Below are 12522 nucleotides of genomic sequence, written 5' to 3'. Positions count from 1 at the left end.
GTGAAATTTCAATTGAGCGATATTTCAATCTGTTTTTTGTAGTTAACGTAATGTTTGTCAGATTATTGTCAAGTTAATTTCTGTCTTCTAGAGTAGACGACCGCAGATGATCTGAAAACAACTCATTTACCGACATGCCCACCACATAACCTGCAACATTTAGGGGGAACAGATTCATGTTTTCATTAAGGGCAAACAAACTCCAAGTTGAACATTTTGGAGTCTGATCAGAACTTCTTTTTGCATGTTTCTTTTATAAAATGTTTCTTTTCCTAGTTTATGAGTTCAGTTTGGCTTAACGTTAATTTATTTGTCCAATATGCAAATGTCAAAAATATCAAATGGCATCATCTGTATGTTTCTCAGCTTTTAACACAAAGCTGCTGTAAATATTTGAAAGATCTTGATGATCGAGATGTTACTGATCCAACATTATGGAGATCTTGAATGTTAAAGGCCTGTTCTGTTGATGTTTGCTTCAGAATATTCTGTTTAGATTATTGGGTTTTTATGTAAACTGGTGGATTTAAGATCCTTTATTCTAATCTACATCTGTAATAGTGTTGTCAGACCCCCCCCCCCCCCCACACACACACACACACACACAGATACACTCCCCCACCATTATAACTGTATACATTACATGCTAAGTTCATAGGACCATGTTAGATGTGCACGGGGGTCGCATTTTGCCCGCGGGTCGTCACTTGATGATCTCTGTGTTTGCATCAGAATGGTCACCTGTCAGTCAGATCCACATAAACCACCTTCCTGTTTCCAGAGCGCGTGAGGACGAGGAGGAGGATGGAGGGAGCGACGATGGACCCCTCCTGCCGCGGGCACGAGGCGAACTGCTCGGCCACGCGCGCCACCGAGACCCTGGTTCTGACCGCATCCTCGGAGTGGAGCGACCCCGGCTCGGCTGCGGACGCGCACCGGCTCCTGGACCTGCAGCTGCCCGCCGCGGGCCCCCCAACGGTGAGACTGGTGCTGTGACTGCGCCTTTATGGCTCCAGTTTAATATGTCAGGATTTACCTGTTTACCACCTGCAGGCACGTTGTTTCCTTCCTCTGAACACGTGAGCTATAGTTAATGAGGCTTTAATGCAAACATTCTTGTTTTAAGAAATCTTCATGACAACCTGGTTTGAACAGTAATGAGTAAAAACTGCATTTTTTTTTTGTTACCTTCCCTGAGCTCTGACAGGTGTTTAAATGCAGTTTCTCATTAGACTGACTTTTACATTTATTGAGTGAAATATTATTGAGCTAATTATTGATCCGATGTAATGACCTGATTCACTCTGGCAGCTGCAGACAACAAGAACAGATGTTGTCAAAGTGAGCACTTAACGTTGATGTGGAGGAATTTTATGACTGGAGGCAGTTAAAGTGCATATTTTATCCGCTGGGGTTTGAGTTTAATTATTATTGAACCTTTATTCCATCACACCCTCACTGGGAGATGTAGAGAACATGAATGCTTGTGTGTGTTCTTTTCTTTGTACTGTTAGCACAATATCTCATGAACTACTGAACAGATTTTACTGAAACTTTCGGAAAATTATCCACGGGTGTACATCTATCTACAAGTGGTTATCTTTTGCTTTCAATAAAATTCGAGCTAGCTGCCACAGCCAATAGCCCTATTTCAGGGAATTTAACACATATTGACTTAAAACTTGGTGTGGCAGTATAGCTGAGAGTCTCACAACATACACTCCAAGTACAAACAGAACATGACAAACATTGCATGATCACCTGAGACTGAGCCTAATACTATTTTCAAGGTTTAACCAAACTGTCATTTCTCATCGTACGCTGAGCTCAGTCTGCTCTCTCATAAAAAGCTGGGTGGTATGCATTTCTTCAAGGGTGGGCTGTCTTTATGGAAGTCTTTGAAACTGCAGTCCACCTTGTTGTGAAGCTGGCTGTGTGGTATCATCAGCCACACACAAAGTGTTGCAGGGTTCTGTGCGATCTGTCTGCTTCTCTGAGCTGCACACATGTCCTGCATGGTTTTCATACAGACTGCCAATGATGGACTGATAAATCAGCTCACTGTCCTCTCAAGTTTTTTGTGTTTGTGTGTGTGCATGTGTGTGTGCATGTGTGTGTGCATATATTGATGTGTTCTCAGAACATGAGTCGATGCACAACTGATGGAGTGCATCCTGTTGTTTCACCCTCAGTCCAACACATTCCACTGAACATCAGCTTTTTAAAATGATGCAGTGATGTGCGGCTATTTCAACTCTTCTTTCTCTGATTATGATAAATAGAAGGTTTTTAAATGAACAGGTTGAACATTAAACAATTTATTTCATACAACAAAAGAGTTTTTGAATTTAATGATCAGGCATCATTGGGCCCCAGGTCTTCACATAAATCAACTTCATATTTCTGGTCAAGCTTGTATGTATTTCAGAAAGTGGCGGAAAGTGTGGATTTATTTGTTTATTTATTAACCTTTATTTAACCAGGCAAATCTCATTGAGATCACAGAACTCTTTTGCAAGGGAGGACTTGGCCTGAAGGCAGCCTAAATTGCATGTTTTTGATCTGTGGGAGGAAACCAGAGTACCCGGAGAAAACACACACAAGCATGAGAAGAACATGCAAACTCCGCACAGAAAGACCCCAGGTTCAATTGGGGATTGAATCCAGGACCTTCTTGCTGTGAGGCAACAGTGCTAATCACTTAGCCATCGTGCTCATTGAAAAATTTTATATTGAAAAATATAAAACACATGAAGCATTTAAACCACAGAAAATAGTCATAAAACCCTATCCATTTAATACATTTCTTAAACCATATTGGATGTTTTTTGGAATAGATCTTTCATTTTGCATTTAGAGCCTGTACTTACAACAGAGATATAGAACATCCATTCATCCATTACTTCCGCTTGTTCTTGTCCTCCCACAGAAAATTTTTGAATAAAGTACATGTCATTTCCTGCATTTTGGTGTATTTTAATGGGTTGTTAAACATCTATGTTTACATACATTTGTAAACACTCACTTGACGGAACCATCAGGTAAGTCGGGCTTGGAACTGAGCCTGACTGTCCCTGCTCATTGTTGTCCGACTCCACATGTGAAACCTCCAGGCGCCTGCCTGTGAGCTCCTGCCCCTGTATGACTGTCTGGTTAACTTGGCACTCACACCCACCACTCTTTTAAGGGCAGAGATTTTGTTAAGGTTAGATGTGGAAATGCTTCTTCAAGAGGCAGCTTATATGCTGTTGTGTTGGTGTTTGTGTAATTATTTTCCATTTACATATCCAGTATAAGTTTAATGAATTCCAGACAGTCGTATTTGGTCATAACTTTATTATTAGTATGCCTGAGAGTTATTGGATTCAAGCAAACAGTTACCGGAGCACACCCTGTCAAAATAAGAAAGCTCCCGTATGCTGTTCTGGTAGGAACAGAGACTGACCGGTAAACAGAGAACTTTGCCGTGCAGTTCAGCAAGCTTTTGACCACAACAGACTGGCACAGAGTCTGCAATAATGCAGAGCTGCACTGATCCATCTGTCAATTTCCTGCTCCATTCTTCCCTTACTCATGAAGATATTTGAACTCATCCACTTGAAGCAGAACCACACTCCCAACCTGAAGAGAGCAATACACCCTTTTCCGACTGAGGACTAAAGCCTCACATTTGGAAGTGTTGATCCTCATCCCAGCCTCTTCACACTCAGCTGCAAACCACTATAGTGAGAACTGAAGATCATGGCATGATGATGCCAACAGAACTACATCATCTGCCAACAGCAGATGGAACCCAGAGGCCACCAAACCAGACTCCCTCTGCCCTCTGGCTTCACTGAGAAATTGTGTCCATAAAAATTAGGAACAGAATCAGAGACAATGAGCAGCCTGGGCAGAATCCAGTTGGGGTTTTCAACTTACTTCTGGCAATGCGAACCAAATTCTTGCACTGCTTGTATAGAGATAGAACAGCTGTAGCAATGGACCCCAAATCCCATACTCACAGAGCACCCCCCGCAGTGTACCTTGAGGTCGAGGAACACAGTTGAATACCTTTTCCAAGTCCACAAAAAATGTGCAGACTGGATGGGCAAACTCCCATAACCCCTTTGAGAACTTCAGTGAGTGTAAAGAGCTAGTCCAATGTTCCATGGCCAGGACAAAACCTGCATTTTTCCTCCTGAATCCAAAGTTCGACCATTGATTGGACCCACTTCTTCAGTATCCCTGAATAGACCTTACAGGGGAAGCTAAGGAGAGTGATGCTCTTATAATTGGGACACACCCTCTGGTCCCCTCTTTGGAAAAGGGGAACCAACACTCCAGTATACCAATCCAGTGGCACTGCCCCTGGTGCCCACACAATATTGTGAATGCATATCAACTAGACAGCCCCACAACATCCAGAGCCTTGAGGAGCTCAGAGTGAATCTCATTCACTACCGGAGCCCTGCCACTGTAGAGCTTTTTAACTACCGCCATGACCGCAGCCCCGCCTTTGGACCGACCAACCCCTAAGTACCACAACTCAGCTTTTTCCATGGAAGACTTGCCAATGGGATTGTACAGGTCTGAGAAGTGTTCCTTCCACCTCTACACAATGTCTCTGGTTGAGGACAACAGCTCCCCACCTTCACTAAACAGCATGTTGATAAACTGCTGCTTTCCCATCTCAGTCACTTGATGGTTTTGCCAGAATCTACTCAGAGCTGATCAAGAGTCTCTATCAAAGGCCTCATCAAACTCCTCCCACAACCTAGCTTTTGTTTCAGCAACAGCCATGGCTGCAGGCTGTTTGGCTTGTCAATTCTCCTAAGCTGCATTCAGAGTCCTACCAGCCAACAAGACCTAATAGGACTCCTTCTTCAGCTTGATGGCGTTCCTAACAAGGAGTGTGGATGACCACCAAAACCTTGCAGTCACAGCTTGAGGCAGCAGCCTCAATTCAATTCAATTCAATTCAGTTTATTTATATAGCGCCAAATCACAACAAAGTTGTCTCAGGGCACTTTACAGAAACATTCACATACATGAAATACCCAATTAGTAAAGTTCTCGATCTAAGGAATACAGCTGACAAGTTGAATCTTGGCTTCGTTGCAGTCTCCCATCCTGAGCAAGCACAATGGAGGCATGGAACATGGCCCACTCTGACTCTAAGGGAGAGCCCAGACACCCTGTGGAGAAAACTCATTTCGGCCGCTTGTATCCAAGATCTCATTCTTTCGGTTACAACCCAAAGCTCATGACCATAGAAGAGGGTAGGAACGTAGATCGATCGGTAAATTGAGAGCTTCGCCTTTTGACTCAGCTCTCTCTTCACCACGGCAGACCTGTACAGCGCCCGCTTCACTGCAGATGCTGCACCTATCCGCCTATCGATCTCACGCTCCAGTTTTCCCTCATTCGTGAACAAGACCCCAAGAAACTTGAACTCCTCCACTTGGGGCCGGACCTCCTCCCTGACCTGGAGAGGGCACTCTACCCTTTTCCGGCTCAAGACCATGACCTCAGATTTGGAGGAACTGATCTTCATCCTGGCTGTGTCACACTCGGCTGTGAACTGCTCCAGCGAAAGCTGTAGATCATGATCTGATGAAGCCAATAGGACCACATCATCTGCAAAAAGCAGAGACGCGATCTTAAGGCCACCAAAACAGATCCCCTCAACACCTAGGCTGCACCTAGAAATTCTGTCCATAAAAGTTATGAACAGAATTGGTGACAAAGGGCAACCTTGGCTGAGTCCAGCTCTCACCGGGAATGAGCCCGACTTACTGCCGGCAAAGCGGACCAGGCTCTGACACCGGTCATACAGGGACCTAACAGCCCATATCAAAGGGCCTGGTACCCCATACTACCAGAGTACCCCCAAAGGGTTCCCCGAGGGACACGGTCGAACGCCTTCTCCAAGTCCACAAAGCACATGTAGACCGGTTGGGCGAACTCCCACGCACCCTCCAGGACCCTACTGAGAGTGTAGAGCTGGTCCAGTGTTCCATGACCAGGACGAAAACCGCACTGCTCCTCCTGAATCCGAGGTTCGACTATCCGATGGACCCTTCTCTCCAGAACCCCCGAATAGACCTTATCAGGGAGGCTTAAGAGCGTGATCCCCTGTAGTTGGAACACACTCTATGGTCCCCCTTTTTGAATAGGGGGACCACCACCCCGGTCTGCCAATCCAGGGGAACTTTCCCCGACGTCCACACAATATTGCAGTCATGTAAGCCAACACAACCCTACAACATCCAGAACCTTAAGGAACTCTGGGCGAATCTCATCCACCCCTGAGGCCCTACTACCCAGGAGCTTTTTAACCACCTCGGTGACCTCAGCACCAGAGATTGGAGGACCTGACCCAAAGACCCCAGGCTCCACTTCCTCAGTGGAAGAAGTGCCGGTGGGATTGAGGAGGTCTTCAAAGTATTCCGCCCACTGACCCACGACATTCCGAGTTGAGGTTAGAAGCACACCACCGCCATTAAAAACAGTATTGGTGGTGTATCACGTTCCCCCCCGAGACACCGAATGGTGGACCAGAATCGCCTCGAAGCCGTGTGAAAGTCATTCTCCATGGCCTCTCCGAACTCCTCCCATGCCCGAGTTTTTGTCTCAGTGACAACCTGAGTCGCATGTCGCTAAGACTGCCGGTACCCACCAGCTGCTTCTGGGATCCCACAGGCCAAAAAGGCCCGATAGGACTTCTTCTTCAGCCTGACAGCATCCCTCACCGCTGGTGTCCATCACCAGGTTTGAGGGTTGCCACTGCAACAGGCACCGACAACCTTGCGGCCGCAGCTCCGGTAAGCCACCTTGACAATAGAGGCACGGAACATGGCCCACTTGGACTCAATGTCCTCTTCGTCCCCCGGAACATGTTCAAAGTTCTCTCGGAGTTGGGAGTTAAAGCTCCATCTCACAGGAGACTCTGCCAGACGTTCCCATCAAACCCTCACAATACGTTTGGGCCTGCCAGGTCTGACTGGCATCCTCCCCCACCATCGGAGCCAACTCACCACCAGGTAGTGATCAGTGGACAGATCTGCCCCTCTCTTCACCCGAGTGTCCAAGACATGTGGCCGCAGATCAGATGAGACAACAACAAAGTCAATCATCGAACTGCGGCCTAGGGTGTCCTGGTGCCAAGAGCACATATGGACACCCTTATGCTTGAATATGATGCTTGTTATGGACAATCCATGATGCGCACAGAAGTCCAACAACAGAACACCACTCGGGTTCAGATCGGGGGGACATTCCTCCCATCCACACCCCTCCAGGTCTCACTGTCATTGCCCACATGAGCATTGAAGTCCCCCAGCAGAACAAGGGAGTCTCCAGGAGATGCACTTTCCAGTACCCTCTCCAAGGACTCCAAAAAGGGTGGATAATCTGAACTGCCATTTGGTGCATAAGCACAAACGACAGTCAGAACCCGTCCCCCCACACGTAGGCGGAGGGAGGCCACCCTCTCATTTACCGGGGTGAACCCCAACACACAGGCTCCAAGTTGGGGGGCAATAAGTATGCCCACTCCTGCTCGGCGCCCCTCACCAGGGGCAACTCCAGAGTGGAAGAGTGTCCAACCCCTCTCAAGGAAACTGGTTCCAGAGCCAGAGCCATGCGTAGAGTGAGTCTGACTATTTCTAGCCAGAACCTCTCAACCTCACACACCAGCTCAGGCTCCTTCCCCACCAGTGAGGTGACATTCCACGTCCCAATAGCCAGCTTCTGTAGCCGAGGATCAGACCGCCAGTGTCCCCGCCCTCGGCGACCACCCATCTCACATTGCACCCGACCCCTTTGGCCCCTCCCACAGGTGGTGAGCCCATGGGGAGGGGGACCCACGTCTCCTCTTAGGGCTGTGCTTGGCCGAGCTCCATGGGTAAAAGCCTGGCTACCAGGCGTTCGCCAGTGTGCCCCACCTCCAGGCCTGGCTCCAGAGTGGGGCCCCGGTGATCCACGTCCAGGCGAGGGAACATCAAGTCCATTTATTTTTACCATCATAGGGGTGTTTGGGCTGCACTTTGTTATTAATATTATTAATAATTAATTAATTAATTTTTTCTCTGTGCTCCGGTGAAGTCAGACGTGTCTCCTTGTGCCCCCCCCCCCCCCACTTCCTTGCTTGCAGTCTTTTGTCTTGTGAACCCTTAAAGAGCTTCTTTGTTTCCCTGCATACCTTCCTAATTCAAATGGAAGTGTGTTTTGCAACTGATTAGATTAATTGGTGACTGGTCACTAAGAGGACTGGGTATAAAAAACACATTTCAGAGGCTGGGTTTGTCAGAAGTAGAAATGGGCAGCGGTTTAGCAGTTTACACTGCAAACACCAGCCCTGTTAAACAAGTCATCATTTGTTCTGGGAAACATATTTGACATTTCTGAAATACTGATTGTGCAAGAAGGATGACATTCTGAATATCAAAATGTTAAATTTGACAGTAAAGATTTTGCAATTTGTACCTGCAAGGCATATCCAGCCAGACAATAGGTAAAAGTATACATTTTTAAAATGTATTTATTTTTTTCAATAGTACAATTGAAGTTATAGATATTTAGATATAGATATTGTTTACAAAAACACAACAGTTCAAATATTTAATATTTACTCTACATCTATGTGTAGCTTAACTTGATCATATTCCTCCAAACTTCTGTAAAAAATTGTAGAGCAATTATAAAGTGGAAAATAAGACAACATAATTTGACATGACAATTATGAATAATTTAAACTATCTCCATTAAAAGATGAATATTTAATGTATTTTGTACTCATAAATAATTTTTGAAATATAGCCTACAATTCATTCTTGTGAGTGCTGTACTGTAAATAAATCCATCATGGTGATTATTTATCAATTTAAAAAAAATTTTTTTGCTTGAATATTTTCATCAATTTTTAAGCGAACAAACATTTTGTGCTTGTTCTGAGTTCCTATCACAAAAACAAACACATTTATGCTTCTTTAAAGATACATCTCAAAGTAGAATCACACCTGAATATTTAACCTGATTACACAAGAAAATTTAAACTGAAAAAGGGAACTATAGCGGTGATAAATTTGGGTGCTCAGAGAACGTGGGAACAAGTCCAAACCAGATTTTAAACCACTTCTCACGCTGGTAATCTCTAACTAATCCTTTCTTGACTGAAACCAAAGGATCTTGGTTATAAAAAACTTACATAATCATAATAAATTGCTGGTGTGTTGCCTCCTCTCTGAGGCGTGAAACTGGCTTGGTAAGTTCATGGATGGGTCAGCTTCAACACGTTTAATCCAGCTGTCGTCCTTGTTTCTGCAGGTTTGATAATTTCAGTGAAGCTGCAAATAAAGTTGGGAGTCTTAAACCCAGTTCTGTTTTAGAAAGATGCTTCCAGAACCTGAAGTTAAATACAAACATGGTGTTTGTTTACAGAACAGTATATGTGCTCAATTCAGACCTTTACCTTTTCTTTCACCTTTAGCTGCAAAAACCCTCAATAGTAGTTCTCTGTGGGATTCATCACACTTTGTTGTGGAGGAAGTTTGGCCCACTCATTTTTCTAAAGCTGCCTTGTTTGATTGAGGTTTGCAGACGCTACACCTCTACCACCACATCATTTCATCAGGTTGAGGTTCTGGACTTTAAATGGACCATTGTAGCACTTTGATTCATTTACAAAGTATTTGTCTGTCATTCTGTTGTTGTTGTCCAGGTCGGGAAGGAGGTCCTGCCCCAAGTGGAGGAGTTGAAGTATCTTGGGTCTTGTTCATGAATGAGGAAAAAATGAAATGAGAAATCGATAGGAGCATAGGTGCAGCGTCGGCAGTGAAGCGGGCGCTGTACAGGTCTGTCGTGGTGAAGAGCGAGCTGAGTCAAAAGGCGAAGCTCTCAATTTACCGGTCAGTCTATGTTCCTACCCTCATCTATGGTCATGAGCTTTGGGTTGTGACTGAAAGAATGAGATCACGGCTCGCTGGTGGGTTGTGGGTTCATGGGCTGGGGGGTTGAGTGTTTGGGAGCGTGACCAGTGGCCCCTAAGAGGGGGTAGTTTGACCCAGCCTAGGTGTCTAGTGTGATATGTGTTTTGAGAGATGTCCGAATGAGGGGTGGGTGTAGTATTTCTTCTGGGGTGGGGATGGGGTGGATGTCCTTGGGGGCGGCCCGGGACTGTGCATGGCCGGCTGGCTGGCCCCTTTCCTGTGGTGGGGGCTCGCTCCCGGTGCTTCCTGGCACTGTCGGCGGTTGGGCGGGCGCTCTTGGCCGGGTCGTCCTGGTGGGGTTTGGCTTCATCTGGTAGCGGGCTGACTGCGGTTTGTGGGGGTCCTGGCGGCCCTCGGGTATGTAGGCTGCTGGTGCTGCTTCTGGCGACCCTCGGGGCTCTGTCCCTCTCTGGTCTGGAGCTCAGCGGGCCTGGCGGTCGGTCCAGATGGAGAGGTGTCTTGGCCTCAATCCCTGGGTGGACCTTGGGGGGCTGGGGGGGGGGGTGCTGTTGGGTCAGTGGGGGAGCTGACTCCCTGTGGGAGCATTTGCTCTCACAGTTATTTCTCCCCATCCCTCACCATGCACCTCCACCCTCTTCATTTCAATTCCATACATTTAGGGTTGTTTGGGCTCGGGTGTGCTGCAACAATTTTACATCTTTGTTGACCATAGCCACCTGGGACTCAATTTTATTGTACACCTTAGACATTCATTCATAACATCCTCATGACATTCATATATAGGAACTTGAGGTGGGCACATGGCTATGGGTGGTGGGATGACCTTACTCTCACCCCCTGTGCCTGTGCTCACTTACAACGGTTGCATTTAGACACTAGGGTTTGGATAGAGTTGGGGTGGAGGGGAAACTGGCACCATGCCAGCCTTTGCTCCTTCTTCTTTCCTTTTTAATGGCACTATACAACAACACACATCAACAGCACATCTAGGGGCGGGGGTGTATGTGTCGGGGTCTTATTTTTATTATTTTTATTTTTTTATTTATTTATTTTTATTTTTCATTTATTTTTATTTTTATTTTTTTTTCCTCTTCCTACCCACCTAGTTCCCTGACTGCCATTCCAGGGGTGGGGTCCGGGAGAAGGGCAGGCCGCCGGGTGTTGACCAGGACTATGTGGGGGTTCAGGGTCTAGGGGGTTGCCGTGGGCGGTGCTGGCGCTGTGCTCTCCCTGGGGTTGTTTGGACCCCTTGAGCTTGGCTCTTGGGTGCCATGGTTGGCCCGCTGGCCGGGGTGGCTGCCGGGGCCTGGCGGGCGGTCGGCTGGGGGTGCGTGCTTGGTTGTTGGCGGTGTGTGGGGGTGGTCGGTGGCGTGTCCTCTTCATGGTGGGGGGTGTCCTGTCGGCGGGGCATGGCCTGGGCCGGATCTGGGGTATTGGCTCTTCTCCGCTCAAGAATGAATGGGTTTACCTCCTGGGTTTGGGCATGGGCTGCCCCCTGTAGAGGGCGGGTACATGTCTTGGACCTGGGGGGTATAGAGTGCGTATCGGGAATAAGAATGAAATGTATCGTTATTGTATGTCTTTGAGTGAGTGAATGTGAGATTGAGGTTGGGATTGTGTGATTGTGTCTGTGTATGAATGGGTATTTGTTAGGCCGAGACTCGGACTGCCCCCTCTTTGATACAACTGGGGGTGCTTGGCATCGCGCCCCTATCGCGCGGCCCCCTGGTGGGGTGTGCCCTTGCCTACCGGCGCGCTTGGAGCCCTTGGTGTCGGGGGCTGGGCGCTTGGGCGTGTGTCGGCTCGGCCTGGTGTCTGCCTGGTGGGGCTCGGGTCCTCTGGCCCTGTCGGGCCTTGGCCTGGGTGGTGTGAGTCCTCGGTGCCCGGGCCTCGGTGCCTGGACCTGGACCTACATCGGTGCGGCGGGTGCCGACGGAGGCCTATGAGTTTGTCGCTGTTGGCCCCGGGGGGTCACTGTATGTGGTTGCTGGTGGGGATCTTCCGGTTCTCCCCTGTGGTCCGTTCTGGGGGGTGGGTGAGTGGTTCGTCCTGTGTGGGTGGCTCTGGGGGCTCCGCGGTCGGGGTCCCTCCTGGGGTCTTGGGCTCTGGTCCCCCCTTTTTCGTCTGCCTCTGGCCTTGGGGGTCGGGTCTCTGCTGCTTCACAGTTACTATTAAATGTTCTATTAGAGAAGCCTTATACACGTATGCATGCTCACAACCACACACAAATAGAAGCAGGGATGCTTATGTAGGCTTTATATGTAGATATATAGATATGTATGTGAGTGTATATTCATGTGTATGTATGTATGTATGTATATAGGCGTAGGTATGGGTATATATATTTATGGAAACTTACTGCAAAGCCATGAATATTTTAAGTTCTTTATACATATGTATTTTGTTGCTGTGTTTTGTCATGTTCTTTGCAGGTGAACAGACAGTGGCCGGGTGTTTTGCTGTGTGCTCTCTTTGTGTATATTTCTTATATTTTGGAGTCTTACTTTGTCTTTTCTTTCTTTCTATCCTATTAAAAAAAAAAAAAAAAAAAAAAAAAACCTACACTAAATAGTCACTATAATAAATATTT

General features: G+C 47.1%; 1 protein-coding gene across 1 annotated transcript in view; it reads left to right on the top strand.

Moving 5' to 3' along the window:
- Positions 1-662: 662 nt before the first annotated feature.
- LOC119430576 (melanopsin-A) overlaps positions 663-12522 on the top strand; it is a 48448-nt gene continuing 36588 nt past the window's right edge. Inside the window, exon 1 of the mRNA XM_037698011.1 lies at positions 663-978. Within this exon, the coding sequence (XP_037553939.1) occupies positions 663-978 (316 nt within the window). The remainder of the gene's footprint in view (positions 979-12522) is intronic.

The sequence above is a fragment of the Nematolebias whitei genome, chromosome 1 (assembly GCF_014905685.2).
Source record: "Nematolebias whitei isolate Nwh7 chromosome 1, NemWhi1, whole genome shotgun sequence".
Classification (NCBI taxonomy): domain Eukaryota; kingdom Metazoa; phylum Chordata; class Actinopteri; order Cyprinodontiformes; family Rivulidae; genus Nematolebias; species Nematolebias whitei.
Note: the sequence above shows the minus strand (reverse complement) of the source record. Positions and strands in the feature narration are given on the sequence as shown.